Source organism: Panthera pardus, unplaced genomic scaffold, assembly GCF_024362965.1.
Source record: "Panthera pardus isolate Hobbes unplaced genomic scaffold, ASM2436296v1 HiC_scaffold_1, whole genome shotgun sequence".
NCBI classification, from domain to species: domain Eukaryota; kingdom Metazoa; phylum Chordata; class Mammalia; order Carnivora; family Felidae; genus Panthera; species Panthera pardus.
In genome coordinates this window covers 41460603-41484547 of record NW_026526654.1, presented here as the reverse complement: position 1 = coordinate 41484547, position 23945 = coordinate 41460603, and the positions used below count along the sequence as shown (strand labels likewise).

Sequence of the window (23945 nt, the reverse complement as noted above, 5' to 3'; positions counted from 1 at the left end):
TAAAAATATTTACAAATAATTTTAAATGGTGTTTATTTGGCGGAAAAATTTATCATTGGACCATAGAATTAAAAAAAAAAAAGTTGCCTCATATTTTAAGGGCACATATCCTAAATTACTCATTTTTCTTGATTGGCCAAAATTACAGTGGCATTGTGAAAATTTAGTGGGCTAATCGGTCAGAATTTTGTTATTACCCAATGTTTAGAAAGGCCAGATTGGTATTAGGTTGTAAGTCCTTTTATCCCGCTTGATGCAAACTGCATGCTTCTGTTGTGTAGAGATGGCTTTGGAAATGCATATACAGAATACTCTGTGGGTAGTCTGGAGAAATTTTTTTGGAATAGTTTTAAGGTCATTACTTTGAGTTTTTCTCCCAGTTTTGTAAATTTAACTAAAACATGTGTATCAGTTCTATAGATTTTTATAACTTACAAACTACATATAACTATTATAAAAATAACACATTTTTTAAAACTGGAAAATAAGAAGTTGAGTTCACATCACCCAAGCTAACTGCAGTCAATATTTTTATGTATGTATGTATGTATGTATGTATGTATGTATGTATTTTTAAGGAGTCAATATTTTAGAGAATTTCCTTCCAATCATTCTCTATTTACATAGGATAATTTTAAACACAGATGCGTTTGTTTAATTATCAAAGTAGGACAGCTTCATGATTAAAAAAAAAAAAAAGAGAGAAGTAAAAGTTGAAGACCTTCTTCCCCACCCTTTCTCCACTTCCCAGAGGTAGTTACTATTAATAGCTGCTTTTGTTTTTTCATTCATAGATGACTTCCTGTGTGAATCTTACAGCAATCCAGAATCAGAGGATGCAACAAATGTACTTGATAGATATTGGATTGGCCTTTTTATGTCAATCTCTTTGAGATTAGCAGTATGAGTAAAAATTTAAGTGTGATTCCAGTTAAAATGTAGCCATTTTTATGTTAATGTAGTCATTCATTCCTCAGTTACTAATCATTCTTTCTACAGTGGCTGCCTTGGATCTTAGTATTTTTCATCCTTAATAGCTTTGGCTGACCTGGAGTAAGACTATCCCTAAAATGTTTCACTGTTACTTCTAGTTTGCAGCATAGATGTGTTTCTCTGTTACGTGTACCATGCTGTTTTATAATTTTATGACAGTATGACTTTTTAGGGTGTATAAAATTAACAAATTTAAATCCTCTTATCAGGATTTATGATTCTTTTCCCTTTAGAGCTTTCAATCCTAGGCAGATAGTATTCTCCTATCCAAGTTCTAACCAGGCTCAACCCTCCCTAGCTTCCAAGCTCAGAGGAGACCAGGGCACCTTCAGGGTGGTATGGCTATAGACTGGGCAGGCAGTGTTCTGTGTTGATTAAATGAATGCCTGGTTTTCGATTAGAAGCCAAATATATCTTTCCTCCTTATTTAACATGACACAAATACAAATGAACATATTTTAAATTTTTTAAAAAAATATTTATTTACATTTTGAGAGAGAGAGAGGGGGACAGAGAATCCGAAGCCTGCTCGAGCTGACAGCAGCGAGCCTGATGCAGGGCTCGAACTCATGAACCATGAAATCATGACCTGAGCAGAAGTTGGACACTCAACCGACTGAGCCACCAAATGAATATGTTTTAAATATTCATGATAAATATAGCTTAATGGACATCCATAGACATACAGATGGCAAGATTATCTGTTAAAATAGGGATGTGATCTTCAGTTCAACAAATAAAACTTGAGTGTCTTTGGGTTAGCCAGGTACAGTGCTAGGCGATGGGATTAAAAAGATGATTAAGACACAGTTCCTTCCCTTGACTTGTGGGTCAGTTTTAATTCTCTCTGGTTTCTAGATCAAATTGAATATAGAGAAGGGCATAGACTAAGGATTTTGGAGAAAGTGGAGAACAGAGAGGGAAGTAGTTTGGAGTACTTGAGTGAACTTTATTAAAAGTGTAGAATCAGATGAAGAATAGGTATGCTATAGAAGAGTCCATTGATTTCTGTGGCCTCAGACTTTGGAAAGCATGTGACTTAAAGAAACTCATAGGTGTTGAGTACATTCTACCAAGAGTCTTTTAATTCAATATATTTCTTATTAAACCTATCTAGGACCTTATTTTTGACCAACCATATTATCGTTAGAGTTTCTTTGCCAGGCCGAGAAGCAGAGAGATGGAAAGTAGCCCTTTAACTGGGAAAGTCTTTTCTTACAGAACCTGACTATGTGAGGTTAATGGCACTGTTCATGTGACATAACATGCTTTCTGTTGGTTTTATAAGATCTCAATTGATGGTCCAAGTACATGTGATCATTCTTCAAGGAGAAATACTCAAGGCACCTTAGTTTCAAACTTCAGATAGTGTTAGACTGGTAGATAACTTATATTCTTGAGGTAAGGAATAATGATGCATTTTTAATACATTTTTTTTCCTCTCCTCCTTTTTTCCCCCTCTCACCTAAAACTTATTTTGTGATGGTGTACTTTTGTAAATCATCAGCTTCATTCAACACAAACATATATTAAGACTTTATTGGGAAATTGACATTATTCACATTACTTTTTCTTTTTACCTCTGCAGTAGATTAGGGTCTGACATTTTATTTTCCTGTGAAATCTTAAGAGTTTAAAAAAATACTAATCTTCAGTTATACTCGTTTTACCAGGTATGAGAGACAGTGAAGTGGGTTTCATTGTGTACTAGAGGTCAGGAAGCCAGTTTACTTCTAGCATTTTCTGGCATTCATATAATCACTTGGATTCTTTTGGCTTTATGTACTTTTTGCTCATTGATGTAATTTGTGGTATCTATCTTTAAACCTCAGGCGTCATTTTTGGTAAGTAGGATAAACTGTGTTGATCATCTAATATAATTGTTTATTTGAGAGAACTTAAAATACGTCTTAAAAGTCATTGTAGTGAAAATGAGTTTAACATATCAACCAAGCTAAGCTGTATGTGTTTGGTGAAGTCCTGGCTTATTATGTTCAATCCCAAAGTAATGGATTTTGAAAAAAAGGGATTTTGCTTAATATAAACTTTTAATGTTTGTTAATTGATATAAATAAATTGCTATCTCTTCTCACCCTATTCGTGGAAAACCTTTACTTTTCTTGCTGAACATTAGTAATAAGTATACCTTGCATTCACTTTATATATTAAATGTGCAGTAATACATGTTATTTCCCTGTTAATGTTGCAATGTTTGTTTGTTTTCAACTTTTACCAGTTTCTCAAACAATTAGGTCTACATCCTAACTGGCAGTTTGTTGATGTATATGGAATGGATCCTGAACTTCTTAGCATGGTACCAAGACCAGTGTGTGCAGTGTTACTTCTCTTCCCTATTACAGAAAAGGTACTTGTTAACTGAGATGAAGTCTCTGGTAAATGTAATGTTCTCTTTCAATGTTGAGTTAAAAACATGGTCTGCTTTAAGAATAAATGACTCCCTTCTTGCATAAAATGAGGAAATCTGGGGGCCCCTGGGTGGCTCAGTCGGTTGAGCGTCCAACTTTGGCTCAGGTCATGATCTCATGGTTTGTGAGTTCAGGCCCTGCATCAGGCTCTGTGCTAACAGCTCGGAGCCTGGAGCCTGCTTTGGATTCTGTGTCTCCATCTCTCTCCCCCTTCCCTGCTTGGTCTCTGTCTCTTTCTCTCAAAAGTAAATAAACATTTTTACAATTTTTAAAAAATATGAGGAAATCTAAAAGACATCTTAGGGGCACCTGGGTGGCTCAGTAGGTTGACTGTCCAGCTCTTGGTTTCAGCTCAGGTCATGATCCCAGGGTCCTTGGATCAAGCCCTACATTGGGCTGAGTGTGGAGCCTGCTTGGGATTCTCTCTCTCTCTCTCTCTCTCTCTCTCTCTCTCTCTCTCTCTCCCCCTCTCCCCCCCCCTCCCCCCTCCCCCCCTCTCCCCCTCTCCCCCTCTCTCCCTCTCCCCCTCTCCCCCTCTCTCCCTCTTCCTCTCCCTCTCTCCCTCTCTCCCTCTCTCCCTCTCTCCCTCTCTCCCTCTCCCCCTCTCCCTCTCTCCCTCTCCCCCTCTCCCTCTTTCCCCCACTCACATGCTCTCTCTCTCTCTAAAATTAAAAAACATAAAGGACATCTTAGAAACTTAGTTTTATTAAAGAGCTGATATTTAGATTTTGATTTATAAATTCACAATAAAGCCCTGAATTAGACTTTTAAACTTGGGTAGTTTTCTTCTTTTATAAAATATGATTAGTTTGCCTCAGCATGTTTCGATATCACATTTAGTCACATTTTGATGTATATACTTTAGAAATGTTAAGTACTAGAATAATCTTAAATCTGTCTTAGAGAAGGTATAAATAAATAATATTCACATTTTAAGTATATGTGTAATTGTTTCCAATCCATAATTAAAAACAAGTCTTTAAGGAGGAAGGTATAATTAATGATAGGGGTTACATTATTTTCAGAATAAACTTGATATGTGTGGAAATCATTAAGTTTAAACACAGCTTAATTGGCAGGTTTAGGATGTGTTGGGGATTATAATTATCTATTTTTAGAGTTTGATATTTAATTTCAAATCTCCATATTTCAACCTTTTCTTAGAATGTCATATAGATATATGCATTTTGAAACCAACATTTTTAAGTTCATTGTGAAACAGCTTTTGAGACTATATCCTTCTGATTTCTATTTTTAAACTTAACAATAGGATGAACTTAGTAGCTGTGAAAGATGAAGAAGTGAATGTTTGGGAAGATGTGGGAGAAGTGTTGGTGACTTTGTCATATACATGCTCAGGCCATGTTATTTTTCAGGAATAAATGGAGCGAAGTCTCACAGAAATTAAGAATTAGGCTTTGTTCAGTCCTAGAAATTTCTGGATAATTTTCTTTATGCCATAACTAAGTAGCCTCAGTTTAATATAAATAAAAAATACTGAAATAGTTCTCTTTTCTAGTTAAAGTTCTACCAAACAAATCATTTAATTGAAGAAGGGGTATTTCTTGGGGCACCTGGGCGGCTCAGTCCGTTAAGCGTCTGACTCTTGATTTTGGCTTATGTCATGATCTCATGGTTTCATGAGTTCAAGCCCCATGCCACGTCAGGCTCTGCGTTGGTGGTACGGAGCCTGCTTGGGATTCTCTGTCTTCCTTTCTCTATCCCTCCCCCTCTTGCACTATCTCTGTCTCTGTCAAATAAATAAAATTTAAAAAATTTTTAAAAAGAAGGGATATTTCTTCATATTTGCTGTTTGTAATATAGAATTCAACGTTATTAATTTCTTAGTGATTATCCATTATGAGACCAAACTACTTTTAATGGTGAGGTTGTAATTATTCTGAAATTTGAGGAGGGGTTAGGACACTTAAGTTTACTCTCTTAGTCCAATGTTATTCTCATTTTTTTTTTCTTTTATTACTAAAGTAAGCCAATAGCTATCCCAGGACCCCAACTGTAAAGAATAATAAAAAGAAAAGAAAAAAAAAAGAAGCTTAAAGCTTAGGCTTTCTTAGTTGGTGTTATACAAATGTGAGTTTATGGTCCAAGTTGGAAATTTCCCAAAACATTGAGATGTATGACCTACCTTTTTTTTTTTTTTTTTTCCTTATTAAAGAATAAATTGGATTTGGTCTCCTTCATGTAGTGGGTCATCAGTTTTTAAAAAAGCATGTTGTCCTTATCAGTAGGACTCTTCATTTAGTGGATAACCCGTACTGAAAAGGTCATTGGACCCCTTGTTAGAAAAAAAACACAATTCTAAAATATTAAAGTGAAGAATATAATGGCATCTGCCATGTTTGGTTGTTTCTTACAATTTGGCATATTTCCATTTCAGTTCATAAGGGACATATTAAAGTCACTCAAAGGGTATCTAGTGGATGTTTTAGGAGATACAAAGTATTTCAGTCTTCTGTGTTCTGATATAGAAAGTGATTATGTAATTGCACATGGCTAAAGCATACTAATACCAAAAGAACTGTCATGGATACTTCGTTACTCTTTAAAGAAAGTCAGTTATGGTGATTTAAATGTGTGCTTCATTGTAGTGTTTACTCACCAATGAATTGCAAGGGAAGAGGCTATAAATTTCTCTCTGATATTTTTGTCTCTTGACCCTGTGTTTTCACTTTAGTCTGCTGTTAATAACTTTTTCTCCTATGCTTGCTCTGTGTCATTTTAGGATTTTTCTTCTTAAATGTTAAATCTTGAGAAGTTGCCAAATCTCATTTTGCTTTGTCAGCAAAGAACACTGATATTAAACAACGGTAAACTAAGCTGTAGGACCATATAAACATTTCAGCATAAGCTTACTATATTGAATCTTTTACAGTTTTTATCAGTTAAAGTCATATGAATGAATTAATGATTCAGAATTTATTCTGAAAATGTAAATTAAAAATTTGATTTTGAAGCAAATTCATAAAAATTATTATTTTTATTAATGTTTATTATTATTTTTTTTTTTTGAGAGAGAGAGAGAGACAGAGCACAAGTGGGAGAGGGGCAGAGAGACAGGGAGACACAGAATCCGAAGCAGGCTCCAGGCTTGGAGCTGTCAGCACAGAGCCCGACACGGGGCTCAAACTCACGAGTCATGAGATCACGACCTGAGCTGAAGTCAGATGCTTAATTGCCTGAGCCACTCAAGTGCCCCCATAAAAATGATTTTTTAAGGCATATATACATTTGTTGTTAGAGGCAGTTTCTGAATTATGGGTTTACTGTAGACATCATTTGTTTCCTTAATTGCAAGGATCAGCCATCTTTTTCTGTGGAGGGCCAGATAATGAAGATTTTCAACTTTGCAGGCCTACAGAGTCTGTGGTAAAACTATTGTACTTTGCTTTTTAGTGTGAAAACAGCCATAGACAATACGAAAATAAAACCTTTCTTATGAGAACAGGCAGCGGGCCAGATTTGGCCACTAGGCTATAGTTTGCAGATTTCCTACTTTATTGGATTCTGAACGTTATAGAACAAAACAATAAAGTCATCTTTCTACTCTCTCCCTCCTCCTTCTCGTCACTCGTTTTTTAACCTCTTTATTATTTTTTAACCTTTTTTTTACAATTAGGAAAATGAGACACAGAGTCATTAAGTAACTTGTGAAATAATAATAATCACGCAGCAAGTAATAATGGAGCCAGGATGTGGGCTTAGGCAGTCAGGTGTAGAGCACACACTTCTGACATTTATTATTCCCATATTGTTTTTAAATCAGTTATTATAGATAATGGTGAACGTTTGTTATGAATACAATACATATTCATTTAGTGGATAACCCGTACTGAAAAGGTCATTGGACCCCTTGTTAGAAAAAAAACACAATTCTAAAATATTAAAGAATATTTAATATTCTCAGAATCTATGGTCGCAGAGATAACCTGTTAAATTTTTGTATACTCTTTCAGATTTTTCAATGCATACATAAAGTATATTTTTTAAAAACATAAATGAGAACCATGGTAATATATATTGACCTAGAACCACCCTATAATCATGGACAGATTTCTGAGTCAGAATATATAAATCTATTTTATTCTTTTTTAAGTGCTTTATAGGATTCCATTAAGATATGCCGTAGTATGTTAACCAAATGCCCATTAATGGGTATTTAGAAGTTTCCTGGTTTTGTGTTTGAGTACTTTTTAACGTATTGTTTTCATAAGTAGACTATTGACTTTTTTTTTAATAGTATGAAGTATTCAGAACGGAGGAGGAGGAAAAAATAAAGTCTCAGGGACAAGATGTTACGTCATCAGTGTATTTCATGAAGCAAACAATCAGCAATGCCTGCGGAACAATTGGACTCATCCATGCTATTGCCAACAATAAAGACAAGATGCACTTTGGTAAATAATTTTTTATTACTGCTTGTCCATCACCTCCCCCCAACCCCAGCCACCAGAAGTCATGAGTTGACTTATTGAGCAGTAGGTGGTGCTGTGGTTCTTTCTTTTAAAGTATCAAATAAGCATTTTCCTTTCTTTTTCTTCTTTTTTTCCCCTAGTGGGAATGTATATACTGTTAGAAGAAATATTAATCTTTCCCATTCTTTTATAATGTTGATAAAAAGAGGTTTCACAAACAACTTAGAGCCTATCATTTATCCCAGTATTCTTATATTCCCAACTTAGCAGTGAAAGGGTTTTTATCTAAAAAAAAAGAGCATGCTTCTAGTATTTTCATATATCAATGTCTTTGAGATAACAAACCTTCTCAATTTTATCTTCTTTAATATTCTCAGAATCTGGATCAACCTTGAAAAAATTCCTAGAGGAGTCTGTGTCAATGAGCCCTGAAGAACGAGCCAGATACCTAGAGAACTATGACGTCGGTACCTTCTTTCTGTCTCGATCTCATTTACGGGCAAAGTTTTGTGGGATTGTAGATACTTTTGGGATGTTTGTCTTGAAACGTTTTGAGCAATTATGGATTTTATTGTGTCCGTTAAAAAAGACCTTCTGTACTTCATGTAACATTACCTGAAATATCCATAAATGTTGATGAATTGCCACTTCTTTTCTACATCTAGAGCTGAATGCCAGAAAAAAGGTTTGATTTACAAATTTTTTAAATATTTTATGATTGACTGTTCCTTACCACTCCCTCCCCATAATAAATAGATGCCTGCCAATGCCCTGTGTGTGTTTCACTGGGAATTTGGAACAAGGCTGAAGACCAGTGGAAAAAACAAAGGCTTAAGGCTAGATGTCAGATCATATGTTAGCTATTCTATCAGCTTAGTAATGTTTTTGCCTGTGTGAAGACATAATCTACTTGTACCATTTCATAGAATTGTTTTAGAATGACATTTAAATCTTACTGGTTTTGGACTCTTATTTTTCTTTTGAAGGGCTTTTAAACTTTAATTAACACTACTAGGTAGATGTTAAGTTCTTTGGAATTAGAAGGAGTATAATGTACAGATTATTTGGCTAGAAAAATGCCTTATACAGAGTTTGTGTCCAATAGATTCATTGATTTCATCATGTTTTAGCATTCTTACCTACTTTGACTATCTTAAATTGTTTTTTCTTTAAAAAACCTGCAGATCATAAAACATCTTTATTTTACACAAAAGTAAACAACATAAAAGTCACCAGTAATCCTACCAATAAGAAGTAGCCGCCATTATTAATATTTTTATAGGGAGTATATAAGTATATACACAAGTTTTTAAAACAAAAAGTTGATCACACTGTAATATTGTTTTATAACTTGCTTTTTTCACTTAACTTATCACAAACGTATACCATACCAGTAAGTATATATTTGACATCATCATTTAATGGCTGCATAGCTTTCCATTGTACAGTATTTTATTTTACCAATAAATTATTGTTGGTAATTTAATACTTTTCCTCTTTATTCACTATTGAAAGAAATACTACAAGGTATATTATTGTAGCTAAATCTTTGAAAATGTCCTTAATTATATATACTTATGTATAGTTATATGTAAATACAGAAACTCCCAGAAGAGAAATTGCTGGATCAAACAATTTGCATGTTTTTAAGGCTTTGATACTTATTGCCAAATTGCCATTCATAAAGGTTGTACTTTTCACCCGAAAATGACTACTTTTGCCCATTTTCTTCATGTTTGCTAATAGTGGGTACTGTAAGGGCATTTTTTTTTTCTTAAGTTCAGAAAACTGAAATCTCTAGCTTCTGATAAATGCATGCTTTTTGCTCCACATTTTTAAACTGCTGACTGAAGCTGCATGATTAAGCATAACTACAGCCAGAGCCGCAGAGGAGCATGTAACCTGGAGAAACAGATGAGATCAGCTTTTTCAGTCTCTATCTGTGAGATGCTTACTTTATTCTAGTCCCAGTTGAATAAAGTGTTAAGTGTTAGTTCTAACAAATAATTTAAATGACTCCCACTTAACACCTGGAAATTACAAATAATCAAATATTCAGTTTCCTAAGTCTTCAGGGATTTGTGGGTTAGAAAGTACAGCAATTCATTTGGTTACTCAGAAATCATTCTTAAATATGTAATGCTAAACTGTTCCTAAACTTCTTCCGATTTGTTGTTTCTTAACAAAGCTTTAGATGTTAAAACTTAGCATTGTTGTTTTCTTTTAGAAAGTTGGACACGGTCATTTTTTCCTGTTAATTCCTTGTGTTCTCATTACAGGCTATCCGAGTCACTCATGAGACCAGTGCCCATGAAGGTCAGACTGAGGTATTTCCCATTTTTCAAAACTTTCCTTGCCATGTGTAAGTCTAACCACAGTGTTCTCGTATGGCATGTAGTTTTAGAAAACCACTTGGACTTTTTTTTTTCCTTTGAAGGAATCTGCTTATGTAAAAGTCGTCATGAAGTAGCACAAGAACATACATTGGTAAACTATTAGTAGGCACTTTGATATCAGCTGTCTCAGTCTGTCTAATCATTTAGACAGATTGCAGGTTGTGGGCCGTTTGCGTTCCCTATTAGAGTCCTCTGATTTGTGCAAGTGTTTCGAGAAAAATACCTGTGCTATGGTACGAGCAGATGAGCCTGTATGATTTTCAAGACTCTGTCATGCCCAACCTGTGGCAAAAAGCTGTGTCATTCTCTTTGCTCAGTAAATCTGTTCCAGGGCAATATGATGGTTTTTTACCATTTTCACTCGGGTAGCTAGTTCCTCACCTGGCTCACCTCTCCTCTCCTTCTCTTGCCTCTTTTTTTCTTTCTCTTGGTTGTCTTCATTCCCTCTTCCATTTCTTTTCCTTCCCTCTAAGCCTCGTGCTCCTACTCGTGGGAGGGGTGTCAAAAGGTGTTTCAGCAAGATGAATTAGAGTTCAATTGAAGTTGTTTGGTGAATTCATAGCACATCTGAGTGTTAACACCAGAGAATTATAGATTTTCTTTCTTATCCATCTGGGACTTGAAACCATAGTTTTTCGTATACACAGATCATATTACCTTTATGCATTAAGAGTACTTGAAAACACATTTGAAAAATACCTGATTTAAAAATATTGGTCTTAAATATTTGCACTATCTGCAAAAAAATTTAAGGAGAAAACAATTTGATACTATGGTATGACTGCAGTTTTTCATAGATTGAACTGGATAACTGAGTGTTTATAATAAAGCCATCTAAGAATTTGAACACTAATTCCCCCTATAATTATATCTTCTTGGTTGGTCTCAGGTTCTTACTTTCAGAGGTGTGGACTATTGTTTTTTGACCAAGTTTGCACAAACACACACACACACACACACACACACACACACACACACACACTATCTCCAGATGGCTATAACACCAGATTGTGGATTAATCAAACACTCCCTTTTTTTTATTGCTTTGTATGATCCTAAGCATGTTCTTAATCTTCACTCTGCTTTGCTTTTTTGTTTGTACATTTATATTGTTAGAATTAGCAATGACGATAATCAGCATGAGATTGTTATAAAATACGAAGATAGCTATTTGTAATGAAGCAAAATTAAATGTAATAAAGCAACATTAATACATGTTTACTTCAAAAATTTGTCTTTGCGTTACCTTATCTTGCCTTCTTTTTGGTGGCTTTATCCATATTATGGCTTCAGTAACTCCTTTTATTAAAAAAAAATTTTTAATGTGTATTTAGTTTTGAGAGAGAGAGAGAGAGATAGAGAGCAAGCAGGAGAGGGACAGAGAGAGAGGGAGACACAGAATCTGAAGCAGGCTCCAGGCTCTGAGCTGTCAGCACAGAGCCTGAGATGGGGCTTGAACCCTCCTGAGCTGAAGTTGGAGGCTTAACCAACTGAGCCACCCAGGCGCCCCTTCAATAACTCTTTTTAGATGATGTTCACAGCTCTTTCCAGACCTGACTCCACTTTTTCTAATCTTGGATGTATTTTAGACGTCACCTGAATGACCCCCAGTATTTTGGAATACACTTGTCCTTGTTTGAGCTTATTATGTTGTATTTTAAACTTTTCTTTCCTTTATTTTTTTCTGTTTCTTGTAATAGTTTCATCATACGTTTTCCCCACTGTCACTAATTTAATAGAAATTTGTTTAACTTCTTCCTGGAAGATCAGCTTCTTATGTAGATTGTCAATCCTTAATCTTTATTCTAATACTCATTCATTTTTACACAGTTCTCCTGGATTACCTTTCCTGAAATGTAACTTGAATTATTTTGGGTACTCGGATTTTTCTGAAGTGTTTTAGTGTATAGAAAACAGTGATTTTCAAGGCAAGGTAGAGGTAGAAGTTAGGATTTTCTGAATAGCTTTTTCTAAATTTACTTTCAGGAGAATTAATCCCTTTTGTTCATTTTGCATCTTTCATAGTTGAGAATCCTTGCTAGAGTGAGCCCTATTTTTTTGTGTATTATAGCCCTAAAGTGTATCAGGGTAAAAAAAAAAAAAAAAAGAAAGAAAGAAATGTGTTTGAGAACCATTTCCCAGGCATATACAATAAATTTCAGGCTCTTTAGCCTAGCTGTAGTCAAGCTTTTCCTAACTCTTGTCTTTCTAACTTTTCAACAGTGTTCTCTCGTTAAATATTTCTCTCTTGCTTTCCTTCACTTAACTGTTGCTAGGCTTTACCTCTTGCAGTTTACTTTTCTAAAATTATTCCTTCTGTTCATCTCTGCTCTTTCTACTTCTACCCATCCTTCAAGATCTGGCTTAAATACTACCTTCTGCATGAAGCAGTCCATTCCCTTTATGGACTCTTTATATGACTTCTATTATTTGCATTTAGCTGTTTTCATATTCTTTTTCATTTATTTAAGATGTATATATTTTCACCTTTTAACAGCTCTGAAATTAGGATGTATTTTTGCAGTTAATGTCGTAATTTACTCTTTAGTATCCCCTGATTAGTTGTGTATAAAGTGACATATCTTATAGCCACTGGTCCCTTAGCTTTGACGAAATGTGGTGTCATGTCCACCTTACTGTGGCTTAGACCTAGGATTGGTGTCTGATTCATTTGGACATGCTCCAAAATATCCAGCACTATTCCTTGCACATGAGCACAGTACATATTTATTATTTCACCAAAATTCCCTCAGAACTATCCTTAGTGGTGTAAGAACTTAAAAAAAAAAATGTTTTTTTCCATAGTCCCCTAGGTAAACAGGACATACCCATTACCCATTGTTCTTCAATACCGCACTATTAACATTTTGGGAAGGGTTCAGTTCTTTTGTTGTATGGGCTGTTTTGTGCATTCCAAGGTGGAATATATATACTATAGTCCAGGGGCACCTGGTTGGCTCAGTCGATTAAGTGTCCAACTCTTGATTTCAGCTCAGGTCGTGGTCTCACAGTCATAGGATTAAGCCCCACATCAGGCTCTGTGCTGAGCGTGGAGCCTGCTTGGAATTCTCTTTCCCCTCTCTCTGCCCTTCCTCAGTTCACGCTCTCTCTTTCTCTCTCAAAAAAAAATTACTATATTATACTCACTATTTTATTGACTCTCAGTCACTGAGAGAACAAAACTTAATAGCATATATTTTCAAATCCAGTATGAACCAGCTTAAAACTTTTGCACCAGGTACTGTTTTTGTGATCATCTTATTTCAGGTTCACCTACCATCTATGGGCTGAAGAGTCTTTGACATATTATTACCTCCATTGCTCTCTGTATTCTAGCACACTGGTTTTTGTCAGTTCCTGGGAAACACCTAAGTCTTTCCAGTTTGTTTTTGTTTGCTTGGGCTGCCATAACAAAATATCACAGACTGGATGACTTAAAGAACAGAAATTCATTTTCTCACAGTTTGGAGGCTAGAAGTCAATATGGTACCATCAGGGTTGGTTTCTGGTGAGCCTCTCTTCCTGGCTTTTAGATGAATGCTTTCTCACTGTGTCCTCACATGGCCTTTTCTCTGTGTGCATGTGGAGAGAGGGAGAGAGAGAGAGAGAGAAAGATATATATATATATATATATATATATATATATATATATATATATACACACACACACACAGAGAGAGAGAGAGAGAGAGAGAGAGAGATCAATCGATCAATATCTTGTATCTCCTCTTCTTCTTCTAAAGACACCAGTCCTATCCAAGGTAGAGCATTACCATTATTAACCTTATTTACCTCCTTGAAGACCCTATCTCCAAATATAGTCACATTGGGGGTTAGGGCTTCAACATTAGAATTTGGGGGGAACACAGTTCAATGTATAACACTACCTGACTCAGTACTCTCCTGGAAATGCCCCTCCTGTTTGCATAGACCTCTCATCCATGGGGTCACTCCTTAAAAGTCATTTTTTCAGAGGTATTTCTTTTATCAGTCTCATATACATCCACCTCTGAATTTTCTGTCACAAAATCCTGTTTATTTTCTTCCTGGCACTTTTAAATGATTTATAATAAGGTTTTTTGCTTGTTTGTTTCTTCTGTTTATTTATTAGACTGTAAGTGCCATGAGCTTTGTCCCATTCACCTTGAATCCCCAGGACAGTGCTTGGCATGTGTAGGAATTTATGAGAAATTACATATACAAAGGTAAGGAGCACAGGATGTAGGTTTGTATGCTGACTCCACTACTTAGCAGCTTAGGCAAGATACTTTCCTCAGTGTAAAATGGAGATAGCAGCATCTACCTTATGGGATTGTTGTGAAGATTGATGAGCTAATCATATAAAGTCCCTGGCATATAATGGACCTTCAATAAATTTTAGGTGGTAATTTTATTTTATAAGCATTCAGAAAAATGAATATGAATGGCAGAGGATGAGGCTATAAGAAGGTGAGGATGAGGCAGAGGAGGAAGTTAACAAGGCAAAGCCAGACAAGGAGGGGGCCTGGATTTTATAGGCAACAGGAAGCCACCAAGGATGGTGTGTTTAGTTTAGTTCATGGGTCATCTGTGTGGAAGTTGGATATGGAGCCTCACGCTATGGGGAGATAGCTGAAATCTTTTGTATTTGGATAGTAGTTAGAGCCTTGAGAATTCTATAGAGGGGGAGTGGTGGTGGGCCACAATAAATCCCCGGGGCATGTTGGTGTTTACAGAGTGGGTAGAGGGGGAAGAGAAGCCAGTAATAACAGTGTCATAGCAATGGCAGTAGTCAGGGACATCTTTGTTACTCTGTCAGAACATGTCCATGGGAGTAGAGCAGCCCAGAGCCTTAGTGCATGCAGAGATTTATAGCCTGAATGAGAAATCAGTAAGTTGAGTCACCCAAATACAGTGGTATTTTCAGAAGACTGGCTTACTTAATAGGTTTCTGTAGACCAGGTGTCTGTTTACTCATGTGGTTTTCCCATCCCATCATCCCACCATGATCGTCAGGCAGCGTTTGGCTAATCCAGAAATTTGGACAGTAGCCCCACTTCACTTAAGTTTCATTAACCCAAACTGAAAATTATTGCTTTCGTTTTTCACTTAAGATAAAAGAACAATGGGATATGAGGAACTTAAATTGTGTGTTGTTAAAATTGTGAACAAGTGTCAGTGATACAGTCAGTAATGGAAGCAATCTGCCAAGTCCAAGGTGAAGAAGAGAAAAAAAAATCCAGAAAGGTATTTAATTTGCCTTTAAACTCTACTTTTACTTCATTGATGCTTACCTAAAAAGCAGTTTCTCCCAAAATACTTGAAAAATTAAAAAAAAAAAGCAATTGTAAAAGTTTGTCTTTTGTCCATAGTAGTCTAGGAGCTAGTCCAGATAGGAGTAGAGCTCTCCTGATGATTTATTGTTTATTTAACTTTTTACAAAATAATACATTTATCATACTTTTCAGAGCCTTCCATTCAAGTTTATCACAACCGTGAAAAGTAATAGAAATGGCACTACTGTTTTATTTATGGTTTTAAATAAACATGCCAAAGTGGAAAGTGCTTTTTGACTTACATATATTCACTTCCAATCTTTTTTAAAAAATTTATCTTTAAAATAGTTAAGATCAAAGAATTTTGTGGGAATCTTTTTCTTTACATTTTATCATGAGCATTTTCTTGTTTCATCAAGACCTCTTCATAAAAAATTCTATGTGGCTATCTACTATCATGTGAATGAACCATAATTTACTTTCCAGGTTTTTTTTTAACTTTTGATGTTTGTATTGTTTTCAGTTTTTCAAGTTAAAACGGTAACTTCACTGAATGTCTTTCTTTATCCAAGTATTTATTCTATGTTCTCTTTTTAAAGATAGTTTCCTATATGTAGAATTACTGAATCCAAGGGCTGAATATTTCTAAGTTTCTTATTATATAAAATAAAATTGTCTTTCTTTCATTTGATCAACTAAGTAACCTGTTTGAGTACCTGTAGTACCAGGCACTGGGCTAGGAGATGTACGTACAAAGGTGAATAATACGTAGTTTGTGTCTTTCAGGATCTCTTACTTCAGTGGAGATAATCTCAAAAGTAACCCTTACCAGTGGTGAATTCTGTTTTTAAATTTTACCATGTGTGATAGAGGGAATATGTTTGATTGCTAAAGATAGTTCAGAATTCTTTACTAAAAGTTTATAGAAGGAATTTAAATCATGAAATTGAATTATAATTTATTTATAATGAAATACGTAATAATGTGTTTTGCTTAGTGTTGTCCATTAAGTGGGAGTTTATTTGTTAGGTAAGCAGTAGATAAATTGTGATTTTAAGTATGTGTTCATATATGTATACACAGTCAAAGATAAAGTGTGTGTGTGTGTGTGTGTGTGTGTGTGTGTGTGTGTGTGTGTGTGTATGCATGCGTGTGTGCGTGTGCATGCATGTATGTGTATCTGGTTGGCTTGGCCCTATCAATGCAGACTGTCAATGGAGGAAAACAGTGTCAAGTCTCATTTTAATTCAGTGTATAAATATACTTTGCATGGCTTCATTTTGCTCTTCAATACAGTTTTGAGTGATTTTGATTATGTTAGAGTAAATTAAAGTGCTTACATTTATTTCTCTTCTTTAAGGATTTATTTTCTTCTTTCCCATGTTTGAAAGAAGCTAAACCTGTTAGGAAGAAACTTACTTCTTATACAACATAAAGTTTAAGTTCCTAATATTCTTAGAAGAATCAGATGGAAACAAATGGAACTCTGATGCAAAGTATGCTTTTTAAACCATATAGCCTGCTTTTGTTAAGGAAATCTGAAATTGCACTTTCTGACTTTTTTTTTCCATTTACTTTCCATGCCTCATTTTCTTTGTTTCATTCCAGTAAGAGTTAAGGTAAATCTTATTTTGGGCAGCTTCATTTAATTTCATTCTTAAAATTGAGAAATTCTCTGGAACTCCTGTTTCTTTATACTTTTGCCTCTGTTTCTCTTATTTTTCTTTTTTATTGTTGTCATTCCTTCTTACTATTATTACCCAGAGAAAGGCATGTTTTGAAAGTATATGTAAAGTTGAATGGGGGAGCTGAGTTGGAAGGAGGGAATACAAATTAGAATTAGTCACATTTGGGAAAATGTTATTGGAATGGTTCTTTTTGTTCCTGTATTTTCAAGCACTGACACCATGTCTCCAAGCATGTAATCAGTTCTTTATCTAATATCACTAGAAAAAAATGTATAGATAGATTAAATTAGTTGTTGAAAGGTAAGAAATGCAAATACTACTCCATCCTGATTATACTTTTTCCCCCCCTTTCTTAGGTTAAGTGCTTTGTCCTAAAATGGATTAAGATATTCTTATCTTTCTTCTTCATCATCTTTTAAACTTATTTATTGTTTTTCGGTACGCTGAGGGTTTTGGAAATAGCAATATTAAACTATTATTTTGGAGGAAAATTCTTAGACTGAATTAATGAGTATACTCTTTTAGATCTGACTAAATGTAACCCTTCTGTGTAAAAATGTCTTCAGTAATAAACATAGAATCAAGATTAGGTTTGAAGATGGTGAGGTTTTTGTTTGTTTTGTTTAAAACCATAGCTTTCCAAAATGAAGGGGGTGATGCTAGGATTTAAGATTTTTTCATTTGTAATAAATGAGAACCTGTTCTCACGTTGTTAAAAAAAAAAAAATCTGGGAATCAGCTTGACCAGCTTAACAATGGTAAGCTTGAATTTAATGTAACATGTACAGATATGTCATTATATTGATAGAGATTTCTGACATGGAGAATTGTAAATTGAAGTGAGGAAACACAGTTGTTAAATTAGTAGAGGAAAAGTCTTTCAAGAATGTCTTGAAATCTGTGGGCATCTTGATTTATTAGATGAACAAAATGAATAAATTTGCCATCGTGCAGATTTTCCATGGAATATGTAGTGATATTTTGTGTATTTTGATATGTAGCCCATGTTTCACTTTGACTTCTTTGCCAGCTAAACATGGATACTGTGTAGGAAAGTTTGTATCTTTTGCATGAATATCGTTTTACTTTCCTATTTTAAATTTGGACCTTACTTTTAGTGCAATCTGATATATTGTACTGAGCTTTCCAAAAAAATCTACAGAAATCCATTTAGAATTAATTTATAATTGTGATTTTAAACTTTTCAAGTTTTACGTATGTGGACATATTCCCATGCATGTGCATATACATACTCATACATGAATGCACACACATTTACAATTTAACTTCTTTTCATAGCATTTGGCAGCCCTAGAGAAGTTCCTCATACTTTTTCTTTCCATGTGCCATTTTAAACTCAGCAATATTGCTGAGGCCTGAAAGGACATATACATTCAGGAAATAACTGTTAAATTTAATTGTGATCAAATACATATTTTATCAACAGGTCAATAAAAGGAATCATGATTTCCAATGATCATATAAAGAAGCTAAAATTATTTTTAAAAGTGGAATTTGATTTTTTTACAGCATTTTATTCCCATTTCTACCCTGTGGAAGGAAAGGAGATATTATAAAGAAAATGCACATTGTTTTCTACTAGAGGTGCACAAATATCGTAGGTTCTCAAGCCAGAAAACTCTCACTCTGAGATGACTGGGGATGCTTGGAGACATTAGGCGTCACTCTGGGTGCCACAGTGTCAATTGAGGAAGTTTTCTTTGTACTCTTAGTGTCATTTATGGTTGAATGTAATGGAAATTGAGGTGCTTATTAGCTTCCAAATATTCTCATCTTAATCCTCACTGCTTTTGAAACCATGTTTGTCATCTTCCTTTAATGATGGTTACATTTACTGAATGCATCTTACATGGTAGGCATTATACAAAAGGACAGGTGTACCCTATTCTAATCTTCTAAATTCCTTAAGGTCTATGTTACCCCATTTTACAGATGGGAAGACTAAGAAGTAACTCATCCAAGGTCACATAGCTAGTAAGTACTGACCATGCTATCAAGGCAGAAAAACAAAATAACTCAAAATTGCTAAAACAAAAAAAGAAGAAAGGGAGAATTTTTAATTTTAAATTTTTGTTTTTATCCTAAGAGCAAAGTTAAACACAGCTCATAATTTAATGCAAATATGTAATGCATCACAAGCGACCATTCTTAGTTGTACTGAATACTTTTATTCTTTGTTACCCTTATATCTAAGTTAGCTCTTAGTAGATTTTTCCTTATATTAAACATAAAATCTTACCCTTAAACTAACCACAGTCTTTTGGTTATCATATTGTGTATATTTCAGAAAACAGTAATTATTTTAAGTATCTACCAGCTAATGATCCCTTCGTGTTCAGAAAATTACATGGTTATAATGATATTTTTCTTAATAACAGGATGCCTAATAAAATGAGAAAATGTTTTGGGTGTAAGCCAAAATCACTTAGTTTATTTTAGCATTTTAGAATAATTCAGATTTAAGCACTTACAACAACCTTCCAAACACTTGATTTCTTAATAGAAAAGTATTTTTTAGGCAGACCCTTGGCCCCCTTTTAAAAAATGTGTGTATCATTTCTTTTTAGCCTTTACAGTATTTTTAATTCATTGGTTAAACAGTTTAAAGAGTAATCTTGTCATTTACATACACACAGGGACATGTACATTAATGGAAAGAAGGTTTTAAACAGACACACATCCTTTTTAAACAGGCACACAACCTCCACCTTTTAATTAAAGGTTTAGATCATTTCTTTTTAGCCTTCATGATATTTCTAATTTTTTTTATTGTTATTAAACAGTTTAAAGAGTAGTTGACTCATTTTCTCACATACAAAGTGACATGCACATTAACTGTGAAGGAAAAATAATTTGGCTTTGTAGGACCTGGGTATTTTATTTTTGTTTTATTTGTTTATTCTGAACTAGCTCTAAGTGTTTAAAAACAGAAACATTTGAATTGTGTTTGAGGAATACAAATAGAGATAGTAATAGATTTCCCTCTATTAATCAGCTAAATTAATTGACAGTTGATGGGTGAGTGGCTCTGTATGCAATGAAAACACTGAAATTAGAGCCAGGAGTGTTCTGCCTCTGGTTTTGACTGTTACTAGTTGAATGCTTTGGGCAAGTCAACTAAGTCCTTGTGCTTCTGAATATTAAAAAACAAAAAACCAGCTCCCCCCCCAAAAATAAAACAGTGTCCTAATAAACCCACTCTGTTTTATTTTTTTATTTTATTATTTATTTTTTATTATTTATTTTTATTATTTATTTTATATTTATATATAAATTATATATAAATATATTTATATATATTTATATTATTATTATTTTATTATTATTTATTTTTATTATTATTTTATTTTATTATTTTTTATTTTTTTGTCTTTTATTTTTGACTCTGACAGGATTTAAGTTAGAATCAGAATGCTTAAAAATCTCTGAAAATGAGTGTTTATGCCTAAATCTTTCATGCAACAATAATTTATTAAATTCCTAAGGGTTCTTTGTGAAGAGCAAAACATTTAGGCTGCTTTTGAAATGCCTGGGGTTCTGAAAAGTCTATTCTAGGTTTTCCTGAATATTATATAATGAAGAGATAGATTTGTTATTACATGTGAAGTGTTCTATATGAAGTCACCCTATACTGCTGCATTGCCTACACAGCAGAGGGGATGTAGATTCAATGGTAAAGTCTGGCACATGTTGATATTTTTAATAATTTTAATGAAGTAAGTAATTTTTTAAGCAATTTTGGATTCTAAAAGACTATAAAATCACCATAAGCAGTCCCAAAAGGGAAGCTCTCATTCACTCCACCAGCCTCACTGATACTTATGAGATAGACTAGGGACAAGACTAGAGAGAGCTCTAAGGTACAAACCTGGGGAAGGGAGCAGTTTCTACTTTGGTTATGGCACCAAGTCTGGATTCTTCTCTACAGAGCAAAACCTAAAGATGCTAGGACAAAAAACCTTCTTTGGGGAAGGGAATAGATAAAAACCACCCCTTGGGGGAGGGGCAGAAATCTATGAGACAAATCACTGGAGGAGGAAAGCCTGCTTCTTGATATTCAGGGACAAACAGCCTACCTATAATGGTAGAGCCAATGGCTAAACCAGAACAATAAAGAATGTCTCTATCATCTCACCATTAAAGACCAGCATGCACCAATAAATGTCAAAAGTTTGAGAGTGAGCAAGAATAAGGAGAAAAACCTCTGAGCACAGGCTCTGAGAAAAATCCTAAACCTGTCAGTGGAACAAGAACATTGAAAAAGAAAGCATCGAACAACCCAGCTGCTACCCTAAGCACAGGGTAATGGTAGATGAATTTTAAGGTGGTAGGTTGGTAAGGTTAACCATAGCCAAATAAAACCCAAACAGCTCAACTCCTGACTAGATTGATTCAGTTCCACACACTAAAGGCCTACCAGAAGGGACATGCCCATTCTCAGGCATAAGTACTATTTATCTCAGTTTGCTCTTACACAAGATGTATAGCTTTTAACCAAAAATTATAAGACAAGGAACAAGAAAAATAACAGTACACTGTTATAAGACAAAGCAGTCAAAAACCAGAGTCAGATATGATTTGGATATTGGAACTGTCAGATGCAGCTTGAAATAACTATAATTAACATATTAAAGGCTCATGTGAAAAAGGTAGACATGTACTAACAAATAGGGAATATCAGCAGAGAGTTTGAAAGTACAAGAAAGAATCAAATGGAAATGATAGTAATGAAAAATATGGTACCAAAGATGAAGAATGCCCTTAATGGGTTCACCAACCAATAGAATTGACAAAATTGAGGAGAGAATCAGTAAATTTGAGGACACATCACTAAAAATTGCTCATACTGAACCACAAAAGTAAAATATACTGTGGTAGTGGTTTTAGGGGACCCAGGGCATCTCAGAGTTGTGGAGCAATCTCAAATGCTCTGATACATGAAAGTAGAATCCCAGAAGGAAAAGAGAGAGGTGGGGGCTAGATGGAGACATAGGACAGTAAAAATATTTCAAGATCTAATGGCTGTTTTTCAAAGAATAATTAAAGACATCAAAGCACAGCTTCAAGAATCTCAACACTAAGATAAATACCCCTATGCTCCCAAAACCAAACGCACATAGACACGGAGATATATAATATTCAAACTGCAGAAAATGAAAGCTCAATAGAAAATGTTCAAGGCAGCCAGAAGAAAAAGACACATTGGATACAGAGGAACAAAGATAAGAGTTACATCAAGCCTCTCAGATATTATATAAGCCAGAACACCATGGAATGATATTTTTGAAGATGAAAAAATTAAAATGTAACAAAAATATCTTTTAAAACTAAAGGACACATAAAGAGATTGAAACAAACAAAAACAGAGAATTCATTAACAGGTTACCTGCACTACGATTTGGTACTACACAAAGATTTGTGGAGTGCTGAAAATGGAACAAGTGAAAGTAAATATAAAATAAATATTGTTCTTTTTTTTAATGTTTATTATTTATTTTTGAGAGAGAGAGAGTGCAAGCAGGGGAGGGTTAGAGAGAGAGACAGACACAGAATCCGAAGCAGGCTCCAGGCTCTGAGCTGTCAGCACAGAGCCCAATGCGGGCGGGACTCGAATCCACAAACTGTGAGATTATGACCAGAGCTGAAGTCAGATGCTCAACTGACTGAGCCACCAGGCGCCCCTATTGCTCTTTTTAAAAATTGTTTTAGAAGACAATTGACTATCAAAATAAAAAATGATAACCATGTATTGTAAATTTATAGCATATATAAAAATAAAATGTGTGACATTAGCACAAAGGATGGAAGAAAGAATTTGGAATACTGCTGTAAGATTTTTAGATGACTTACGATGTGGTATAATATTACTTGAAGGTACACTGTGACTAAAGATATGTATTTTAAACCCAAGCACAATTACTGAAAAAATTAGAAGTATAAACAATAAGACAATAGTACATATTAAATGGAATCATAGAAATAATTCAAAAAAAGGCAGACAAGGAACAAAGAACAAATGGAAAAAATAGAGAACTGGCAAGATGATAGATTTTAATTCAACCATGTTAATAGTTACATGAAATTAATAAAATATAAATGGTCTAAATGTAAACACACAAATTGAAAGAAAGATTATCACATTAGTAAAAAAGCAAAACTCAATTATGTGTATCTACAGGAAAGTCACTTTAAATATGAAGACATGGAAATCTTAAAATGGGAAAGATACACAATGAAAACATCAAGAAAGCTGGGATAACTGTATTGAAATTAGGTGAAGTAGACTTCAGAACCAGGAATATTACCAGTGATAAGGACATTGTAAGAATAAAGAGATCAATTCACCATACCTAAAGTTTGTGTATGTAGCTAAAAATAGAACCTCTAAACATGAGATGAACACTGACAAAACTGAAGAGAGTAATAGACAAATCCACAAATACAGTTAGATATTTCAACACTCTTCTCAGTAATCAGTAGAACAAGTAGACCCAGAAAATTAGTAAGTATATAGAAGACCTTAACAGCATTGTTATACAACTTGGCCCTATTAACAGTTGTGGAACATTCCATCCCCAAACAGCTGAATATACATTCTTTTCAAGTACACATGGGATGTTCACCAGGACGTACCATATCCTGGACCAGGAAATTAACAATTTTTTAAAACGCTGAAATCATACAAAGAATGCTTACTAGCCATAATGGAATTAAATTAGAAATCATTAACAAA

General features: G+C 34.4%; 1 protein-coding gene across 3 annotated transcripts in view; it reads left to right on the top strand.

Annotated features, from left to right (window-relative positions):
* The window catches only part of UCHL3 (ubiquitin C-terminal hydrolase L3), a 101113-nt gene that overhangs the window by 62982 nt on the left and 14186 nt on the right, over positions 1-23945 (top strand). For all 3 annotated transcript variants that reach the window (XM_019444183.2, XM_019444184.2, XM_019444182.2), the window contains 4 exons: positions 3230-3358; positions 7678-7834; positions 8230-8315; positions 10132-10179. In XM_019444183.2, the coding sequence (XP_019299728.1) occupies positions 3284-3358; positions 7678-7834; positions 8230-8315; positions 10132-10179 (366 nt within the window). In that variant the 5' untranslated portion in view covers positions 3230-3283. The remainder of the gene's footprint in view (positions 1-3229; positions 3359-7677; positions 7835-8229; positions 8316-10131; positions 10180-23945) is intronic.